This window comes from Cervus elaphus, chromosome 33, assembly GCF_910594005.1.
Source record: "Cervus elaphus chromosome 33, mCerEla1.1, whole genome shotgun sequence".
Lineage (NCBI taxonomy): Eukaryota > Metazoa > Chordata > Mammalia > Artiodactyla > Cervidae > Cervus > Cervus elaphus.
In genome coordinates this window covers 63,689,435-63,709,994 of record NC_057847.1, presented here as the reverse complement: position 1 = coordinate 63,709,994, position 20,560 = coordinate 63,689,435, and the positions used below count along the sequence as shown (strand labels likewise).

The 20,560-nt window shown below is 46.2% G+C and overlaps 1 protein-coding gene across 1 annotated transcript in view; it reads right to left on the bottom strand.

Annotated features, from left to right (window-relative positions):
• Positions 1 to 18,664, bottom strand: part of TMEM163 (transmembrane protein 163) — a 258,446-nt gene extending 239,782 nt beyond the window's left edge. The window contains exons 1-2 of the mRNA XM_043894632.1: positions 18,013 to 18,664; positions 12,246 to 12,365 (exon numbers count right to left, since the gene is read on the bottom strand). Of these exons, the coding sequence (XP_043750567.1) occupies positions 12,246 to 12,365; positions 18,013 to 18,208 (316 nt within the window). The 5' untranslated portion in view covers positions 18,209 to 18,664. The remainder of the gene's footprint in view (positions 1 to 12,245; positions 12,366 to 18,012) is intronic.
• Between the last annotated feature and the right edge of the window lie 1,896 nt (positions 18,665 to 20,560).

The following is a 20,560-nucleotide window of genomic DNA, read 5'->3' as shown; positions in this document are numbered from 1 at the left end:
TCTATTTCTGTCTCATATGTAAGTTCATTTGTGTCATATTTTAGATTCCACATATAAGTGATAGCACATGACATTTGCCTGACTTCACTTAGTACGATAATCTCTAGGTCCAGCCATGTTGCTGCCAATGGCATTATTTCATTCTTTTTCATGGCTGAGTAGTATTCCATTGTGTCAGATACACATACTTTCTTTATCCATTCATTATTGATAGACATTTAGGTTGTTTCCATGTCTTGACTATTGTATTTTTTGTTTTTTGGGAGAGGGATGACTATCATAAACAGTGCTGCTATGAACATAGGGTACACATCCACTTTTTTTTTTAAACCCACTCTTAATATGAGCAGACTATCAAGGATTACTGCTCACAGGATTCCTCACAAAAACAATAAACTCAAGGAAAATGGCAAAAATAGCACCTCAGAGAAAGACAATCCAAGAACCAGGGAAAAGTTTTTTTAAATGTCATTAATATTTTCTCAAAAAGATAAGAAAAGGTCTATGAAAAAGATCAGTAACACAAGAGTTGGATGATTTTTTTAAAAGGCACACTCAGGCAATTAAAAATAAACTTGACAGTAAGAATGAAAAGCTCAATAGAAATGTAGGAATATAAAGTGGAGGAAATTTCCCAGAATGTAGCGCAAAGAGACAGAAAAAGATAAATGGGAGAAAAAAATAGAAAGGAGGGGCATACATTCATGAAAAAGACCCTACCACAGTAAGTCTCATACAAAGGATTATGACTTAGAAAGGTTTAGGACTGAAATAGTAACCCTAGAAATAAGAGCTTCAAAACTCTTAAGTAACATTATTTGTACTGAGAATTTTCTATTAAGCCATCAGTCAAGTGTCAGGATATATTAATGACATTTTAGGCTTGAAAAAGCTTCCCTTCCCATGTGCCCCTCCCTAGGGGGGCTAAGAGAAGATAAGCGTGTCAACCAAAGAGAAAAACATGGCATCCAGGAAACAGGGGACTCAACAGAAGAGAAATACAGGGAATGCCCAAATCCACGGTGAAGGGTGATGCTAGGATGCCCATCAAATAGAAAGGGCAACCCAAACAGGTTAACAAATGTCAAACAGCTCTGAAAGAGATTTCTTAAAGAAAACGCTGACGGAATTATTGATGCATCTGAAAATATTACAAAGAGGTTGAAATAAAAATGCTGAATTAGAATTTAATAAGAAAGAGATGCAGAGGGACTTCCCTGGTGGTCCAGTGGTTGACAATCTGCCTACCAATACAGGGGACACGGGTTCAGTCCCTGGTTGGGGAAGATTCCACATGCCATGGGGCAATTAAGCCCATGTGCTGCAACTACTAAAACCCGCACGTCCTAGAGCCCGTACTCTGCAACAAGAGAAGCCACTGCAGTGAGAAAAGCCCATGCACCACAACTAGAGTAGCCTCGCCACAACTAGAGAAAGCCCAAGAGCAGCAACGAAGATAAACAAATATTTTTAAAAAACTAAGAGATGCAGAGAAATGTAAACATAGGAATAAACAAAACAGAACTTACATATTAAATACTAAAACCAGAGAAAATAAAAAATGGTGCAGGAAAGAGGTAATCATTCTTTGCCATATAGCTCAGTGAGCAAGATTTATGTAGTCATAATAATACAAACCATAACTATTATGCAAGGATGGAAATTCAGGAAGTCAGCATGTCTGTGTGGGGCCAGGAGGACAGTAGAGAGTAAATTATCTTCTTCCCTGCTGGGAAGTCAACAAGTAATGCCTTAACAACAAAAATTCAAAAACTGGCATTAGAAGCCTGTTATTTTTAAAGGTATAAGAAAATGCAAGAATCAACTAGAGAGGTAAAGTGATTGCCAGCATGGAGATGAGGAGGAAACAGGAGAGAGAGCTGCGGGGTGGGAGGGGGTGGTTTGCTGCTACAGTTCTTAACTTTAAAGATCACATCCACATGGGACTTCCTTGGTGGTCGGGTGGTTAGGACTCTGTGCTCTCAATGCAGGGGGCACAGGTTCAATCCCTGGTCAGGAACTAAGATCCTTCATGCTGTGCGGTGCAGCAAAACACAAAACTACGTTGATGTTATGGCTTCCACAAAAACAACAAAAATAGATATTTATTTGTTTGTTTCCCAGTTGCTCTTTTCAGTGTCCTTCATGTGTTTGATTCCTTTTTTTATTATCTATTCATTAACTATATGCATTTTACAGATTCTATCAGATTCTCTTCTCATCGAGTTCTAATCATGCTGCTGTATGACTTAGTCATCTAGTTAAGATCCTTTCTCAGCAGCTTCCTAATGTCGAATTATGAGCTCAGCATTGGTTGCGTGTCATCCACATGAGGCTACTGGGACTTAGTGGAGGTTCTACACTTGCTTCTTTGAGGCATTCCAGGGGTATTTGCAACATAGGACCATATCCATGTCAGTATCTCAGCTTGAGGGTTCCTAGGATACCCAGGCAGAATGAGCACCTATATAGAATGCCATGGTGTATCCCCCGGCTTCTCCCTCAGGGACTTCCCATTCACTCCTTCAGCTGCCAGGAACGAGGGCTGCCAATGGCTCACAGCTCATCCCTCTGCTGGATCCACCCTCTACTGAAGGAAGCTGCCTCTCCTGAGGTCACACTTCTGCATGAGGCAGCCCATACCAATGACAGGTCTAGCAACCTTGCTTCAGTAAGACAATTCTGAATGGCCATCCCAGCTCCAAGTCCCTGTGGGACAAGTCTCTGAGGGAACAGCACAGTCAACTTCTCCCCCCACCCAATCCTGCTTCCCTTGCTGCCTTTCAGAATTTACTCCTGGGAGCCTCTCCCAGCCCCCATTCCTAATAAACCTCCTGCAGTGAATCTCAGAGTCAGAGTCTATTTCTTAGGAAAGCAACCTATGAAAATTCCAAAAACAAATGAGCACACAGTCATTCCCATGGTTATAAATTCTAATAGAAGCCTCCCCACACACAGAGTTGAGCGGTCTTCCTGGGTTGATGGGTGGGTTTATTCTGGTCCGTCTCATCACTGAAGGTAAAATCCTCTAGTGCATTTACTTTATTCCAAAATCTTAGTTTCCAAAGCCCCTCCTAAGTCATCCTGCACTCTGGCCTCGGGACGGCCTTGGCTTCTGCATTAATAGCTCTGATTTTCCTTTAATTCTTTCTTGGGGAGGCTGCAGACTGTGCTTTCTCGAACAGACCAGTGATATCTTTTCTTGAGCATCCTATGCGTCTGACAGGTTATCCATCCTACCCTACTACCCTATCGTTTGCTCCGACATCCACAGACTCCCCTTCCCATTAGACCCAAGCTTTTCAAGGGTGTGAGAGACTGTCCCAGGCCCTCGTGTCCTCTCCAGACTGGGGACTGAGGACTGGAGGAACACAGCCACACCCTGGAAGGACGCGCAGGAAGAAACAGCAGAAAGTGAGAAACAGCTTCCTTTCCTGGGAAAAGGAGGGTCCGCTCCGTCCCTTCAACCTCATCTTCAGCCCTCAGGACGGGGCACCAGGAAATAGCCTCTTGCCAAGGAGGACTCGGCCAGAAATTTCACCTTCAAGGGGAAATCCCCAGAGGACCAGATCGCAGTCCCTAAGCACAAGCGGACCAGAAAATCCCTTCTTGTCCCACCGGCTAACAACCGTGCCTGGGAAGAGCCGGAGAGGCGACAGGAAAAGCCCTCAGGAATTTCCCACAGACTCGGGAAGGCTTGTTAGCAGAGCCCAGACACAAGCAAGGAGGCAGCAAGGACCCACCAGCCTAATCAGAGGAGTCCAGGGGGCTCACAGCTCAGCTTCCCGGAGTTAGCGCCGGGGCTGTGTGACAAGGACGCCTCTGTGCTAATAGACCCTGGCCACATTTTAATTAAAGGCTGTGTGCAGAATGCAGGGAGAAGGGGAGAACAAGCAGGCAGCTGCTAAGACCCCTCCTCCACTGTGGGCTGGAAACAACAGCTCATTGTAAGCCTGGGGACTGGGAAGATGCACTCTCCCAACAGCCATGAGTGAGTCTGGGTCAATAGAACCCTGGATCCCTCGGCCCAAGAGGAAGCAGAGGGAGAGCGGAGGGTGGGGTGTGGGGGGAGGGAGAGACAAGGGCCCTGCATCCGCCCCCCATCCCCACTGGCTTTCCTGCTTGTTTCCATTCACTTGAAAAATCTGCCGTTCCTTTTTCTGAGATTTTTACCTGCAAACATACATCCTCAACCTGCTGCAGCCACAGTGACCTCAGCAGGGAGATGCTAAAAACCACTCCAGCCCAACCAGCATCTGAAACATCAGTATCAGAAGCTACAGTTAGAACTGGACACGGAACAGACTGGTTCCAAATCGGGAAAGGAGCATATCAAGGCTGTATGCTGTCACCCTGCTTATTTAACTTATATGCAGAGGACATCATGCGAAACGCCAGGTTGGATGAAGCACAAGCTGGAATTAAGATCGCTGGGAGAAATATCAATAACCTCAGATATGCAGATACCACCACCCTTATGATAGCAGAAAGAGAAGAGGAACTCAAGAGCCTCTTGATAAAAGTGAAAGAGGAGAGTGAAAAATCTGGCTTAAAACTCAACATTCAAAAAACGAAGATCATAGCATCCAGTCCCATCACTTCATAGCAAACAGATGGGGAAACAATGGAAACAGTGACAGACTTTATTTTCTTGGACTCCAAAATCACTGCAGATGGTGACTGCATCCATGAAATTAAAAGACACTTGCTCCTTGGAAGAAAAGCTATGACCAACCTAGACAGCATATTAAAAAGCAGAGACATTACTTTGCCAACAAAGGTCCGTATTGTCAAAGCTATGGTTTTTCCAGTAGTGATGTATGGATGTGAGAGTTGGACTATAAAGAAAGCTGAGCACTGAAGAACTGATGCTTTCAAACTGTGGTGTTGGAGCAGACTCTTGAGAGTCCCTTGGACTGCAAGGAGATCAAACCAGTCGATCCTAAAGCAAATTAATCCTGAATATCCACTGGGAAGGACTGACGCTGAAGCTGAAACTCCAATATTTGGCCACCTGATGCAAAGAACTGGCTTACTGGAAAAGACCCTGATGCTGGAAAAGATTGAAGGCAGGTGGAGAAGGGAATGACAGAGGACAAGATGGTTGGATAGCATGGACATGAGTTTGAGCAAGCTCTGGGAGTTGGTGATGGACAGGGAAGCCTGGCAAGCTGCAGTCCATGGGGTCACAAAGAGTCGGACATGACTGAGAGACTGAACTGAACTAACTGAACCAGTATCTGAGCGCCAACTGTGTTAGGGGCCGAGAAGGCAGACCGGAGAAATTGGGTCCCTGCCTTTGAGAAGGGTTCACAGAGCGACAACACAATGATTTAAGTATCGTGTGTCACACTCCTGATACACTGCCCCGTGCCCACAAAGCTCTGGAAACCAAGGGCATTTTTTTGTCTTTCCATTTTTCAAATCATTTCTTATTGAGGTATACTTTACTTACTTATGTACATTTCAGGTATACAACATAGTGATTCACAATTTTTAAGAATTATATTTCCTCCATTAATAATTATTATAAAATATTGGCTATATTCCAAAAACGCATTTCATCAGGAAATGGAGGGTCAGGGGAGGCTTCCTGGACTAGGGGCTCTTTCATCTCAATTTTGAGGGATAAGTAAAATTTGGCTAGAAAACAAAGCATGGGGGGCAGGAACACAGGGCCTCTGACGCCAAGGGCAGAGTAGGTGCATGGATGTGGGGGCGAAGAGCAGGATGCAGCATCAGGGGAACTGCAAGAAGCATTTGTGGGCAAGCTTAGCTGGAGGGATGGGAGGAGCCGAGTTCAGCCAGGGAGGAGGGGCAAGATCCAAAGGGGGCCTCTAGGTGAGCAAAGGGGTGGGGCTAAAATACTAAGCATCTGTGAGCCGGCATTCTTTGGGGTGGGGAGATGAGGCATCAACCTTTGAGGAGCAGGAAGGAAGAACCCAGAGGCAGGGCGTGTTGTCAACATGAGGTGCCCAAACCGCATTTCAGCTGTCCCTCCCTCCTGGTTTCCACCCGTCAGAATCAGCAACTCTGGTTATCATTCGCCCCGCACATTCCCGGGGAGCAAGTTATCCCCCTAAACACGCCCAGAATGTGGCTCATAAACTTCCTGCCCACACCCTCCCCACTCAGCACAGCAGCCCAGACCGGCAGTGGTTGGGAAGTTGTTCCGGAAAACTCCCCACCACACTACCCTGGGGAAACAGCAGCTTGGGAAGAGACCAGGCTCCTTGAAAGATCAGCAAGAATAAGACCCCATATCTAACCTATGTAGCAACGGGGGACTGTACACACGGGGACCACACCTGCGCTTCCCATGCCCAGAGAAAGTCTAGAAGGAAATACAAGACCCTGGCAACAAGGCTTGTCGTTGGTGAGTGGTAACTGAGAGAAAGTTGAGGGTGGGAAAGAGATTGGCACTGTGTACTTCTGGCCTCATGAACTTTCATAATGTGCACGCACTTCTTTTATCAAGAAAAATAAGCAAGAACAGCGAAGGACACAAAGGATCATTCTAGGAGCAGAATGGAAGCCACCTGCCTTTGGTGTAGGGAAACAGTTGAGGGGCTGGGTCTTAGGTTCACCCGCAGGAGCAGTGAGGGTCTCACAGGCATCATGACCTAATGGAGGTGGGACACAAAGGGGAAAACTGGGATGAAGAAAATACACCGAGCAATGAATAACACTACTCTGGGAAATGAGTCCTTATGGCTGGTGAGGCCCTCTAAGGATTCAGCCACATGAAGGTCTACCAGAAGATGAGTTGTGCTGAAAGATGCCAGCTACAGTCCTGGGAAGTTGGGATGTCTGAGCAAGGTTGGGCAAAGGCCAGGTCAGACCACACATTTTAGGCCACTGTAACTCTTTAGATGTCTCTCTCAGGGCACCAGAGGGCCACTGGAGAGTCTTTTGCCTTTCCCACCTCACACATGTGTCAGTTGAGAGATACCATACTAAATTCCTAGACATATTTTGCTGAGTGTATACAAGCGCCTATAATTTCATTTTATCTATCTCTCAATTCTTGGCTGCTACTGCCGCTAAATCGCTTCAGTTGTGTCCAACTCTGTGCAATCCCATAGACAGCAGCCCACCAGGCTCCCCGGTCCCTGGGATTCTCCAGGCAAGAATACTGGAGTGGGTTGCCATTTCCTTCTCCAATGCATGAAAGTGAAAAGTGAAAGTGAAGTCGCTCAGTCGTGTCTGACTCTTAGTAACCCTACGGACTGCAGCCCACCAGGCTCCTCCGTCCATGGGATTGTCCAGGCAGGATACTGGAGTGGGGTGCCATTGCCGTCTCCACTCAACTCTTGAACTCACAAACTAAAAAGAATAAGTACACTTATTCTACCATTTTTAAGGGTCAAGAGTTTACACAACAATCAGATACATTATTTTAAAACCCCCAAGTATAAAAATCACTCCTTTCAGAAAATTTTCCAATTCTTAAATCTACTGATTCACAAAATTTTTGAGAGAACTTTTTCTGAGAAGATCTTGGTTTGGATTTTTGTTCAAAGTGGAACTGTGTATCTTAGGAAAGGTTTTCCCCTGAGAATGTTTCAAATATATCTTCACTTCCCACAGAACATGTATTGAGTGCCTAAAAATTAACTCACACTCATTCAAACCTCAGAGTCAGAATGCACTTTCCTAAATCATTCTAACAAAGACAGCAATGATGTCAAAACCCTGAATTGTGAAACAGAACTTCTGTTCTCTTTCTAACCTCATTATTAAAACAGATTTTTTTAAGGTTGTTCATAACAGGATTGCCATTTTCCATGCTGCCTACCGATTATAAACAAAAGTAATTTTAAAGCCAAACTAAAGCTCTCTCTGAAATATTCAAGATGTATTACCATCTGGTTTTATATCAGCATTTGAGCAGGTCCAAAAATCACTACATTACCAAGGATTCCCAAAAATAGTTCATTTCCCTTTCAAAGCACATATTCCTCTCAAAATACTTTCAAGTCACAAACTTTGAAAACTCACCTAATTTTTCAGACTATACCAGACATCCATGTACATCATCCACTGTATGTCAGACATCCTGTATGTCATCCATACTTACATGTGTAAGTGATTTATCACGATCACTCAGTAATACTAAACAAAGCTATTTTTATCATTAAGTCTTTTAGAAAGACCTAATTTGTGAAAATAAAGCATACCTGATTACTTGGAAGCTGGTAGGAAGTAAAGGATAATAATCTTTATTTGCAAATGTACACACTATGTAAAAATATGAATCTTTCCAGTCCTGAAAAAAGAGGTATCCCCAAAACTTACATATATCCATCAGCCTCATTTCCAAACACAAAAGAGACAACAGCATTTCTCCAGAGGATGCTCAGCTAAAAATCAGCATGTACTGTTAAAGAGGAAATGGCAGGTGAGGAGATAAAGATGGGTTTCTAACTGAACCAGCCATAGAGCTCCGAGACAGGCCCTTAGTAAGAGAATGGCCGTAGGATTATCCAATTGTCTAAAGCAGATTTCAACTGTTTATAAAATAAATAAGACCTAAATCTGGTATCACCCTGCTTATTTAACTTATATGCAGAGTACATCATGAGAAATGCTGGGCTGGAAGAAGCACAAGCTGGAATCAAGATTGCTGGGAAAAATATCAATAACCTCAGATATGCAGATAACACCACCCTTATGGCAGAAAGTGAAGAGGAGCTAAAAAGCCTCTTGATGAAAGTGAAAGAAGAGAGTGAAAAAGTTGGCTTAAAGCTCAACATTCAGAAAACTAAGATCATGGCATCTGGTCCCATCACTTCATGGGAAATAGATGGGGAGACAGTGGAAACAGTGTCAGACTTTATTTTGGGGGGCTCCAAAATCACTGCAGATGGTGATTGCAGCCATGAAATTAAAAGACACTTTACTCCTTGGAAGGAAAGTTATGACCAACCTAGATAGCATATTAAAAAGCAGAGACATTACTTTGCCAACAAAGGTCCGTCTCATCAAGGCTATGGTTTTTCCAGTGGTCATGTATGGATGTGAGAGCTGGACTGTGAAGAAAGCTGAGCACTGAAGAATTGATGCTTTTGAACTGTGGTGTTGGAGAAGACTCTTGAGAGTCCCTTGGACAGCAAGGAGATCCAACCAGTCCATCCTGAAGGAGATCAGTCCTGGGTGTTCATTGGAAGGACTGATGCTGAAGCTGAAACTCCAGTACTTTGGCCACCTCATGCGAAGAGTTGACTCGTTGGAAAAGACCCGGATGCTGGGAGGGATTGGGGGCAGGAGGAGAAGGGGACAACAGAGGATGAGATGGCTGGATGGCATCACCAACTCGATGGACATGAGTTTGAGTAAACTCCGAGAGTTGGTGATGGACAGGGAGGCCTGGCGTGCTGCAATTCATGGGGTCGCAAAGAGTCGGACACGACTGAGTGACTGAACTGAAATCTGGTATCTAAACAAATCTTTAGATGAAATTTATTTCTAAGAAATCTTTTGCTTCTCCCAACTTAAAAAAAAAAATTGCTCTTTAGAAAATGTTTCTCAGTTCATTCATTCAACAATCTTGAGTACTGATTTCCAAGTAAAAATGGATGTTCATCCTGCCCCGAAAAGTTTACCATCCAGTAGTAGCAAGAAGACATGACAATAAATACTGTCTTCTACTCTTCACCATGACTATCACCTCCTGGCAACACACACACCACACTCACACACACCACACACAAGCACACACTCCAAACACTTCTCTGCCATCTCATAGCACTGCATTCCATAGCAATTCTCTTTAAAATGTTAACTAGTTCAACCTGACCATTTCATTGGATACAACAGCAGTTCACCAAGCCAGCCTATTCCATTTTATCCCAGCTCTCTGTCAACCACCTCCTTGGAGAATACTGGGGGGCTCCTTCTGAGGCTTTTTTAAAAATACATGTACTGTGCTTTCCGAAACATACCATTTTCCTTTAAATACTAATTTAAACAGCTTCAAAAGTCAGCTTATATTGCTTAATCTCTATTGATTTTCTTCCCCTTCAAAACTGTGAAAAGGATTGAGTGAAAGTCTATCAACATGCAAGTGATGTTTTAAAAGTTTTTAATATTTCATATTACAAATAGATTTAGGAAACTAAAGAATAAAACCAACAACCCTAACAATGCAGCCACAGACTACCTCGAGGGTCTAAAATATAAAACACACACATGTGCACACACATTAAAGTTACTCTAGTTAAAATGAGAAAATATATAGTTTAACTTTTACATTTTTTGGTTTAACTGTACCAGAACAAGTAGAAAGCAACTTGGGAACAAATTAAATGTACCACAGAAAGCAATAAAAATCATGATGCCATGTATACCCCAATGCCAACATTTTTTTTTTTCATTTATTTTTATTAGTTGGAGGCTAATTACTTTACAATATTGTAGTGGTTTTTGTCATACATTGACATGAATCAGCCATGGATTTACATGTATTCCCCATCCCGATCCCCCCTCCCACCTCCCTCTCTACCCGATCCCTCTGGGTCCTCCCAGTGCACCAGGCCCGAGAACAGCAATGCCAACATTTTATAGGCAAGAAGTTAAAAGAGTTAAATTACTTGCTATAAAAAGGGGGTAAAATCATTTTAAAGAGAAACAGAACCCTTTTCACAAAGCAATATTATAATTCCATATGCATTATGCAACAGTCTTTTCCTATTATAAGAAATGGAACAAAAATTTTAAGATAACCCAACTAAACAGGCATAATATGCAAAACCAAAATTTCCTAATTTTTTTCTTATTCTGATTAAGCACATCAAATGTAGGATTCTTCTCCCAAAGGAAAGACTTGCTCAATATTTCTCCACATTCAGGTCCTCATTCAAACACTCACATTATAAAGTCATAACAGCTCTATCAGTCAGAGTAACTATTATTCTGTTTGTAAATCACCTCCCTTCCTGCCATTCCTCTTTCTTTATATATGTAAATTACAGGGTCAAATTTGGAGCCCACCACCAGCCACCACAACCAAATTATCCTCCAGGGATGTCAATAGGGCTGTTACTCGGTTCAGCATTTTTTTTAAGAAAAAGGAAGAAGTAGCTATTTTCAGGGATCAGAATTCCTCTTGATCAGATTTCTGGCTCACTGGTAAATGCTTCTACCCTGAAATTATCCTTGGCTGCTAAATATGTGGCAAAAAAAAAAGCCAAGATGTGGTACAGTGTTTCCAATAGATATTGCTTCAAGGAATATACACTGAGTTTTGCAGGGAACACTTGGTCAAATTCTAATATTCCCCCATGAGAGCCAACACCAATTTCCAGCAGCTGCTGTAACTGTGCAGAATGGAATTTTAAAAACACACAGGGTAGTATATTCCAGCAGACACAGTCCTTCCTTCTACTCTGCGCTTGTCACATGAGGCACCTTGTATGATACTCATCGCTTAGAATATAAATCTGTTAAGGCCATAAATTAATCACAAAATGCATATAATACATTCTTTTTCCTAGCATTAAAAAGAAAAAACACTGTGGATTCCGGCAAGGTTGAGCTGAAGCTGAATGTCACTGCTTAAGCTTATGAATCACTGCACGTTAATAAGAATAAACAGCACATGCACATTTCTATAGGCTGCAAATGTTAGCAGAGAAAATGCATGTCATGGGGCTTCCTAACAGGGAAACTGGATTATCCACGGGCAGAAAGCGTTCCATTTTCTTAGTTCTTCTCGACTATGATAAATATTTTGGTTTCCAAGGCCACTGAAAACTTGCAAGGGGATCCTCCCATTTTTGTTTCATTAAAATGTTCAGATGATTTTATTCTAAACCTCAGGCAAATATAATTCAGGGGTGGGGGTGGGGAGGAGAGGTGGTACTACAACATTACACTCATCTGGTAGCATGAGGTTCAAAATACGAGTCTCAAGGATATATATTTTTTGTCACATGTCAGCCCAGGCTGAAGGCATCCACCAAGAGAATATTTTCACTATTTCAGCTGGCAGCCAGAATTGACTGCCATGAACCCGCATACTGATGAGAGCCTAGACTCCCAGTCTTCTTCTTAACTATCTCTTGCCTCTGCAGAAGAGAGAAGCCTTTTTACTAATTTATAAGCATCTGACTATGTAACCATCAAAAAAAATTTTACTCATCAATAATAGTCAACTAAAAGCAAAAGCGCATCCCATAGGAGTCAGAGAATAAAACCGGCAACACCCGTAAAATACATCGATCAGCAAGACTCTGAATACTCACTAAAGGCAGCCACCGCCAGGGCCAGTGTGACGATAATGGAGAACCAGGAGACCCACAATGCCTTCTTTCTGTAGTTCTGGGCTTCATGAGGTTTTAGCCGAGTGCTGCTTTCTAGTAAGCCTGACAAATACAAGGAGAAAAGGAAGTTAGGCATTTCCTTATTAAGAAACCCACAACTACAGCTATATGTTCTTATCCAAGGATTATAAACCGACAGCCTGCGGGCCAAGATGGGGGGGGTGGTTAATTGAAATATAGTTGATTTATAATATTGTGCTAGTTTCAGGGTACAGCAAAGTGATTTAGCTATCCAAGAGGTGTTTTGGGAGAGTTGCATGGAAATCAAGCTTTGGGGTGTCTCTTGAACTATCGCTGGCTCAGGCATATCTGGCTCATGTTCCCACAGGGAAATGCCTGCTGTCTTCTTTATAAAGGAGGCTGCCAGCCTACCAACCTCTGACCTGAGGACATATGACCCCAGCCATGCCCCTGCTCCTGCGTTAACTCCCTCGGCTCACTGACTCACACAGGTGCTGCTCGTTCTAACGAAGCCTTTCATTAAGAAAACAGCATGAATAGCCCACATCTGGTTGGGCTTTTGGGCTCAACCGCAGCACCACTTTGCGTTGATCCACCATCCTGGCCCACACTGGTGGACCGGGTTTTGCCCAAAGCAGTGAGTCATGGAATACAAATGCCCTCGTGGCTCTCCTCATCAATTAACAGAAGGACCATTTCTCTTTAACCACAACCAACAGCCACCAGGCCTAAATTACATGCCATGTTTTCTTCTCTACTCTTTCTGCTCTATAGTATCTATTCCTTTGTATCAAGCTTATGTCAAAAACTTCTCAGACTATTAAGTGGGGTAAACCTGCTAAAACTAGGGTCACTTCCTAGGCGTGCCACATACAATAAAGGTTTGAGTTCATCTCCTCTGCTTTCGACACTGAGCCCTCAACAACAGAAATTCAGGATGCCTCTGAGACAATGCCCGTTTCAACAGCCTTGAGTCAAAGAATAAAACATCAGTATGATCTTGATGGACATTTTTTCTTCTCCTTTGAAAAGAGATCATATACGGCATCTCTTAGTTGCATGGAGAACCAAATTCTCAGCCCAGCATCCCACTGGTGGCTCAGATGGTAAAGAATCTGCCTGCAATGTGGGAGACCTGGGCTCCATCCCTGGGTTGGGAAGATCTCCTGGAGGAGGACATGGCACCCCACTCCAGTATTCTTGCCTGGAGAATCCCCATGGACAGAGGAGCCTGACAGGGTACACTCCATGGGGTCGCAAAGAGTCAGACACAACTGAGTGACTAAGCACACATTCCACATAAACAGGACACCATCTCTAGCCAAACAACTCGTTATATACTTTTTAGAGGTGGAACAGCCTTATCACAACTGTTCCAAATGATGAAGGAACTGGTAGTCGGGATTTAAGCACCCACGTGTAAAATACTACACAGCATGCAACAAATCACACCTACACATCGTGTAAAAAGGCATCTTCCCACTAGACTGACTGGGTTACCACATTAAACACTGGGTTACTGAAAACTGCATCATGTTTGAAATATAACAAGGACCCTGTTAAAATTTCCCAGTTCCATTAACTACTCAGACCACAAGTCCTGAACAACGGGGAAAAGTCATGAAGCCTGCTTAGTGAGTCCAGTGTACAGCCAGATTTTTTAATCACTGAAACCTGTAGACACATTTACAACCAAAAGGGAGATGAATTTGCAAAAGGTAGGTATAAACGCCATCACCTCACTGTAAAAATCTCACCAAAGCTTCCTTTAAAAAATGCACTTGGACAGAAAATAGAAAAACCTTCTCTCTTATCACATTATGCCCCGGGTACAAATGATTTCAAACTGTCCCTTGGTCTACTTCTTTTTGTCCCTTTGTCTATTTCCCTAGCTGCTAAAAACACGCATTTTAATTTTCAACTGCAATCACCCTTGATTCCAGTTTAAGGTACAACCTAAAATATGATGCAGTGTCCCACTGACTCCCAATAATTTATTTCCCTTTTCCCAAATGACACAGAAATCTTTCTTTCATCCTGGCCGATTGATTTTCCAGAGAAGTGAAGCTGTAACATTTAAGTACTGACTCAAGTAAGCAGTTCATTTGCTGGGTACTTTGACAGCAACAATCTCAAGAGGTTATCCACTGGGGGTAAAAAAAAAAACCAAGGTTCCTTCTAGAAGATTTAATTTTCTAAGAGAAACAACCACGATCCGGGTTTCTGATTCCAACACATGACATTTATTTTTTTTTCCTTCCAAAGCCAGCTGCTTCCAACAATGTGACTGGAGCTGACTGCACGGCCAATCAACACACCTCACCCCTGAGGGGGCCAGCACTCTGGAGGAGTGTGGGCTGCCCGCTCACCTGGCTGCACTGCCCTGCTAAGCTGGTGCAGGATAGCACCTAGTCAGCATGATTGATAGTTCTTCCCCAGATCTGACCCTGTATGTGCTTCCCCACGAGATGTTTCCAACTTTAAACACAGGAGTAAATGTAATGGAGACTGTCCAGGAAGGGAGAAACTTCCCCGTTCCTATCCAACCTTCACTTGCTTCCTACTAGTTTTCCTTCCTAAAAATAGAGCTAAAACCTAGGATGGATAACTCTCCACTCCTCAAAGGGAAGTGGGATGTAATGATCTATGAAGACCTGGCTCATAAATGAATTGTCTGCACACAGGTTCCTCTACCTCCCCCGTCCACCCTGTGTTAGCTGCGTGCACACATGCAAGTCAGAGGTGTGATGAGAATTTCTAAAATTGTCAGGAAGCTGTGTTCCAAAGGTAGCAGAAAGGTAGCAGAGCCTGCAGAAGCCAAGGCAGGCCTCACATCTGCACTCACAGCCCCTACAAGAGGCCTTTAGTTGGCCTCCACGTTCAAACTGTTAATCTCACTCAAATTTCCCCTGTTTGTAACTTGGACCCTGGCAATAGTAAGCATAAGGGTTGTATTAATGAAGGACTGACACTGGGGCTGGGAAGATGCAAATGTACACAGGGAGGTTGAAGCTGTCAGTCATTTCCCGGCTAGTATGAATTAGTTCCCATTGCTTTCTCCCAAGAACTGGTCATGCTTGGATCCTCAGAAAGAAGGGGAATATTCGTGAGATAGGAAGGCAGTAGAAAATGCTGAAGCAGGGAACACTCTTAGGGCCCTAAGCCTTGGGGCAGAATGATGGGAAACACTTGTGGGGAGAAGAGTGGGCATTGAAAAGGGAGGGTGTGGAAACACCTAAGACAAACTTGGCCTACGTTCTGTTTGTTTTAGTCAGTCTTGGACCACAAAGCTCTTGCCCCCTGAACTATGAGGCTCAACCAAATGGCACTGCAGTTACTGACAATATGAGCTAGCTAGGTTTCTAGGAACCAGCCCACACCACTTCTATGGGGGAAAAAAAAACTCTAAAGTTCCCAAACAGTAGATTTTTATAAGCAAGCCTTTGATCAAAGTTAGATTGAGACTGTTAACAGGGTCCTGACAGCTCAGAAGGAATTTATGGCGAGAGAGAAGGCCAGATATGGGTACAGATCCAGGTGTCCACCCTCCCACACATCTATAGGTAGGCATTTAGGTTAGACAAGCAAGCCAGGCATGATCCAGAGATACGCGGCAGACAGCTGCCTGGGCCGCCTCCTCCCCAAAGCCTCTCACTATTAGGAAAAATGGAGCAGTAGTAGCGATCGGACCATTCCCAAGGGATACAAAAAAATCGATATTGAAAAGATGCAGCCCCATAAGAAAAAATAACACAAACACAAAATATTTTAAGAAACCTCCCTAGATAAGCTTCTGATTTATTTAATAGAAACGACTCATTCAGCATTAACTCTTGGCTGCCAGGAACGGGTCAAACAGAAGAATGTCACACTGACTTTCAGCTTTCAAGGCCACACCATGCCGGGTTCTTTGGGGGACAGGACTCATCTTCACAGACTGGCAGTGTGTGACACGCAGCGCTTTTACACAGTGACAGTTTATGAACAGTGAATGCTTTCATGCAATAACATAATGGAAAATGAAATTCAGTTGACCAGTGAAAAATAACCTTAAGTATGAATTCAGAAGGGCTTTTTACGCTTGAGCCTGAGCTAGAAAATGACACGAAATATTAACTCGCCCTAGCACGTTTTTCCCCTCCTATCCTTTTGTGAGACAGGGAGAAATAGGCCAGCTTGATACAGATGACCTGCAATGCTACAAAAATAAGCCCATCCCAGAATTCGGTCTTTGTTCAATACAAAAATTTTTAATCCTACAACATCAGTTGCAGAGAGAAAGGTAATTAACACGATCTACAATAAAAATGATAGGTTTTGTTGGGTGCTTGTGATGTCACCCATTATCAGCTCGAAAATGATAATCGAGTTAGGTGAGAATAGGAGGAGAAACTGCAACATAGGTGCGGAGCTCGTTGCAACCGGAGCGGCTCCAGTTCTCGCCCGAGCATCCCTGCCGATTCTCTGGGAATTGCCATTTCCACGTCATTCTCTTTTTCACATGCTACAGTTTAAAATTTCTAAGAGGAACGAGATCGTGCCTCCGAACACTAAACCGGAATAAAAATGTACAGGAGATACCAAGAATAGACAGAAACCTGCTAAGACTGAAATATACAAATCCGCCACAGCCAACAAAATAAGGCTTCCAAGAACAGGGGGTGGAAGTGGCGACGAGCCGCTCCCCCCCGAACGGCCGGCTGTCGGAATACAGTTTCGGCCACTAACCGGTTTTAGCAGAGCCATTGAGTCTTTTTGAGGGGGCCAATTTGGATTCGATTCTGCAAGAAACAAAAAAGTACAGACGTGGCCAAGAAGAGGGCTGAAAGGAAACTGGGGAGGAAAAAAGAGAGATGTAGGAGGAGGAGATAGACATAGGAATGCATAGGGCAGTCTCTCGCGTTTTCTGTGGGCAATTCAAAGGGGTAATCGGCTATCTGTCGGAGGGGTAGCTGGGCTTGGCCTCCTGGGATAGGGACGTTTGCCAGCTTCCAGGGATTTTGAAGGGGCTGGGAGGCGCGCTCCGAGAACCACCAGGTTCCAGCGGCATCCACCCAGGATCGGTGGTCCAAATCCAAGTGTCCCAGTCCTCTGTACCATCTGCAGACAACGGGGCAGCGACCCACGATAAACTGGGTTCCTAGTAAATGAGGGTCGGAGATCACCCGACTCCCCTTCGCCGGGGCAGTCGCCCCTCTAAGCTGAATCCGCAGACGGAAGTTCTCCCTGGTTAACCCACGGAGCCGAATGGGGTTTGGGAAGGAGCATGCTCTGAGCTCAGGACCCTTCCAACTGAGCGCGACCCGCAGTCAACCGGGAGCGCTAGGCTCGGAAAGCGGAGGAGGAAAAAAAAAAATCACACACACACGCCTCCAGCAAACTTTTCCAGTGGGCGCTGGAGGAGCCAAGGCTGGCCGAGAGGAGGCTGCGGGCCCCGGTGGGGTCGCCCAGGAGGCAGTCGGGTTCCCGGGTTCCGGCGGAGGCGCCGCGGCTCGGGCGGTGCCGGCCGCGCAAGGTGGGGCGGCCGCGCAAGGTGGGGCTGCCGCCCTCAGCTCTCCACGCTTTCGCGGGAAGTCGGAGCTCCGCGCCCCAGCGCGCTCCGAGGCGCCGAGCCCGGCCCCACCCGCCTGCGGAAAGGCGGGCCCCGAGCAGCGGCTCCTCGTCGCGCCCGCCCGGCCGGGGAAAGGGGCCGGGCCGGGGGAAGGGGCCCGGGGCGGCGCGCGCTCACCTCGGTCCTCCAGCCCGTCGCTGAACTGGCCGCTCTCGCTGATACGCAGCTGCCGCTCCTCCTCGGGCTGCGGCGGCTCGCGCGCCGGGGAGCTCAGCGGGCCGGAGGCGGTGGCCATGGGCGCGTGGCCCCTGGGCGGCGGCGGGACTGCGGGACCCGGAGGGCTGCGGCGCTCGCTGCCCGCGGCCGTCTCCATGGCGCGGGGCGGCGGGTCCGGGCAGCGACGACGAGCGCGGCGGGGACTCGAGTCTGAAGTGCGAGGCGCCGCGGCTGGGAGCGGGCGGAGGGACGGACCGACCGCGCGGGCGCCGCGGAGTGGAGGTGCGGCGGCGGCAGGGGGCGGGGGGTGTGCGGGAGCCGAGCGGCTCGCGTGGCCGGTGGCAGAGACTCGGGCCCAGCAGCAGCTGCCGCGCTCCGCCCCCGGGGGCAGGTGCGTGCGGCAGGGACCCGCCCCGAGGCCCCGGCGCCGGAGCCCGCGCCCCGAGGCCGGTGGGGAGGGAGGGATCCGGCCAGGCCTGAAGCCGGGAGGCTCGGGGGTGTTGGCTGGACTCCTGGGAAAGCCGGGACCGGCAGAAACCCGGGCAGGGCCTGCTGAGGGTGTGATGGGAGACCCGCCCCACTCGTGCCGCGGGATGGTGACCAGAGGAGATCACCTCGGACCCGCTTCCTTTGCTGTCCGAGAAGGCTGCGCCCGCGCTGGTTAGGAAGGCGGTCAGCGCCCTAATGTGGCACCTTCTCCTCTGGAACTGCACGGGCTTCACAGACTATGCAGGCTCTCCTGCCTCGGCTGCCAGCCGCATCGTCCATCTCGGGAGAACGAGGCTCACCTGCCTCCACCCACACCGGTATTGGGTCTTCTTCTAAGAGCGTCGATTATCCTCCAGCACCAACTTACAGAGACCGGGTAAATCTTAGGACCACGGGGCGTTCTATAGAAGAAGTTTGGACCCTAACCGCCCCCCGCCCCCTGCCACCACCACCATTGAGACTGCCCTTGGACCATGGATCCAGCCAGTCCGCCACCAGCTATTTCCTCTCTGAGTAGCCAAGTCTTGCTGATAACTTTAGGCTTCAAATCGAAGCCTCCCTCCTACGGGAAGCCCTCCGCTGGCTTCCTTGGCGCGGCCCGCTGTCCCCTCCTCTGCCCGCCCGGGGCTCGACCCCTGGCGCGCGGCCCGGCTCATCTCCGCAGCGAACCAACGAGGTGGGTGCAGACTGGGACCCACGCCCCGCGGTGTAACCCGGAGAGGTGCCAAGGGCGACCGGCCATTTATCAGATTCGGCTTGAATATATTATCCTTATCCAGATTCACAAAGCTAGATTTTCCTCTTCCTATGTATATCAGTCTTGAGATTTAATGAGTCTTCTAAAATGCCAGTTCCTCATTTAAGGCCTGCCTACTGTGGGGGAGGGCACCCTGTTTTTTGAAGAGTAACCAGTTTCTCATTCTCGCTTTGCCTGCGATGGAAATCCGAGTGGGATTAAAATACCTTTGTCGTGCAGTGGAAATATCACTAGCACTGGGAAGAGGGGCTCATTTTGTTGCTGTTGTTGGGTTGGATTGAGAATATCTAAGCTGACCTTGGCCAATTTACTTTACCTTTTTTAAACAATAACTACAAATTTTAAGAGGTGGACAAGGGCATTTCAAAGGCCCCTTCTTGCTAGGAAAGGAGGAAAGGGAAGGGAAAAAAGAAAAACGCTATGATCATTTGAACACACACACAAAAATAAATAAATTTTACCCACTGGTCTTGCTTCTGTCTTCTGAGGGGCTTCCCTGATGGCTCAGTTGGTAAAGAATCTGCCCGCAATGTGGGAGACCTGGGTTTGATCCCTGGATTGGGAAGGTCCCCTGGAGAAGGGAAAGGCTACCCACTCCAGTATTCTGGCCCAGAGAATTCCGAGGACTAAAGAGTCAACAAGACTGAGCGACTTTCAATCTGGGGCTCCCCTGATAGCTCAGTTGGCGAATAATCTGCCTGTAATGCAGGAGAATCCCAGGGATGGGGGAGCCTGGTGGGCTGCTGTCTATGGGGTCGCACAGAGTCGGACACGACTGAAGTGACTTAGCAGCAGCAGCAATGCAGGAGACCCCGGTTCGATTCTTGGATCGGGAAGATCCGCTTGTGTAAAGGACACGCTACCCACTCCAGTATTCTAGCCTGGAGAATTCCATGGACCCTATAGTCCGTGTGGTGGCAAATAGTCGGATAGACTGACTTTCACTTTCACTCTGAGGTAGACAGCCTTCAGGTATTTGCAGACACCTCTTACTCCCTCCCACCCAGACTTTTTCTCCAGGTTTTCCCATTTAATTCCTGTCAATAGCTCGCAAACATTAGAATCACCTGGGGAGTTTACCAACAAAATTACTTAGGACTCACCTACTGCAGGAAATTCTAATACCACAGGTGAAAACATGGCTATTTTTTAAAACTCCCTCCCCATTTCTAACTCATCTGGAGAAGTTTTTTCTTTTCTAAATTTATTTAAATGCTGACTCCTTGTTATTTGAGATTCTGATTCAGTAGATCTGGGATCTGG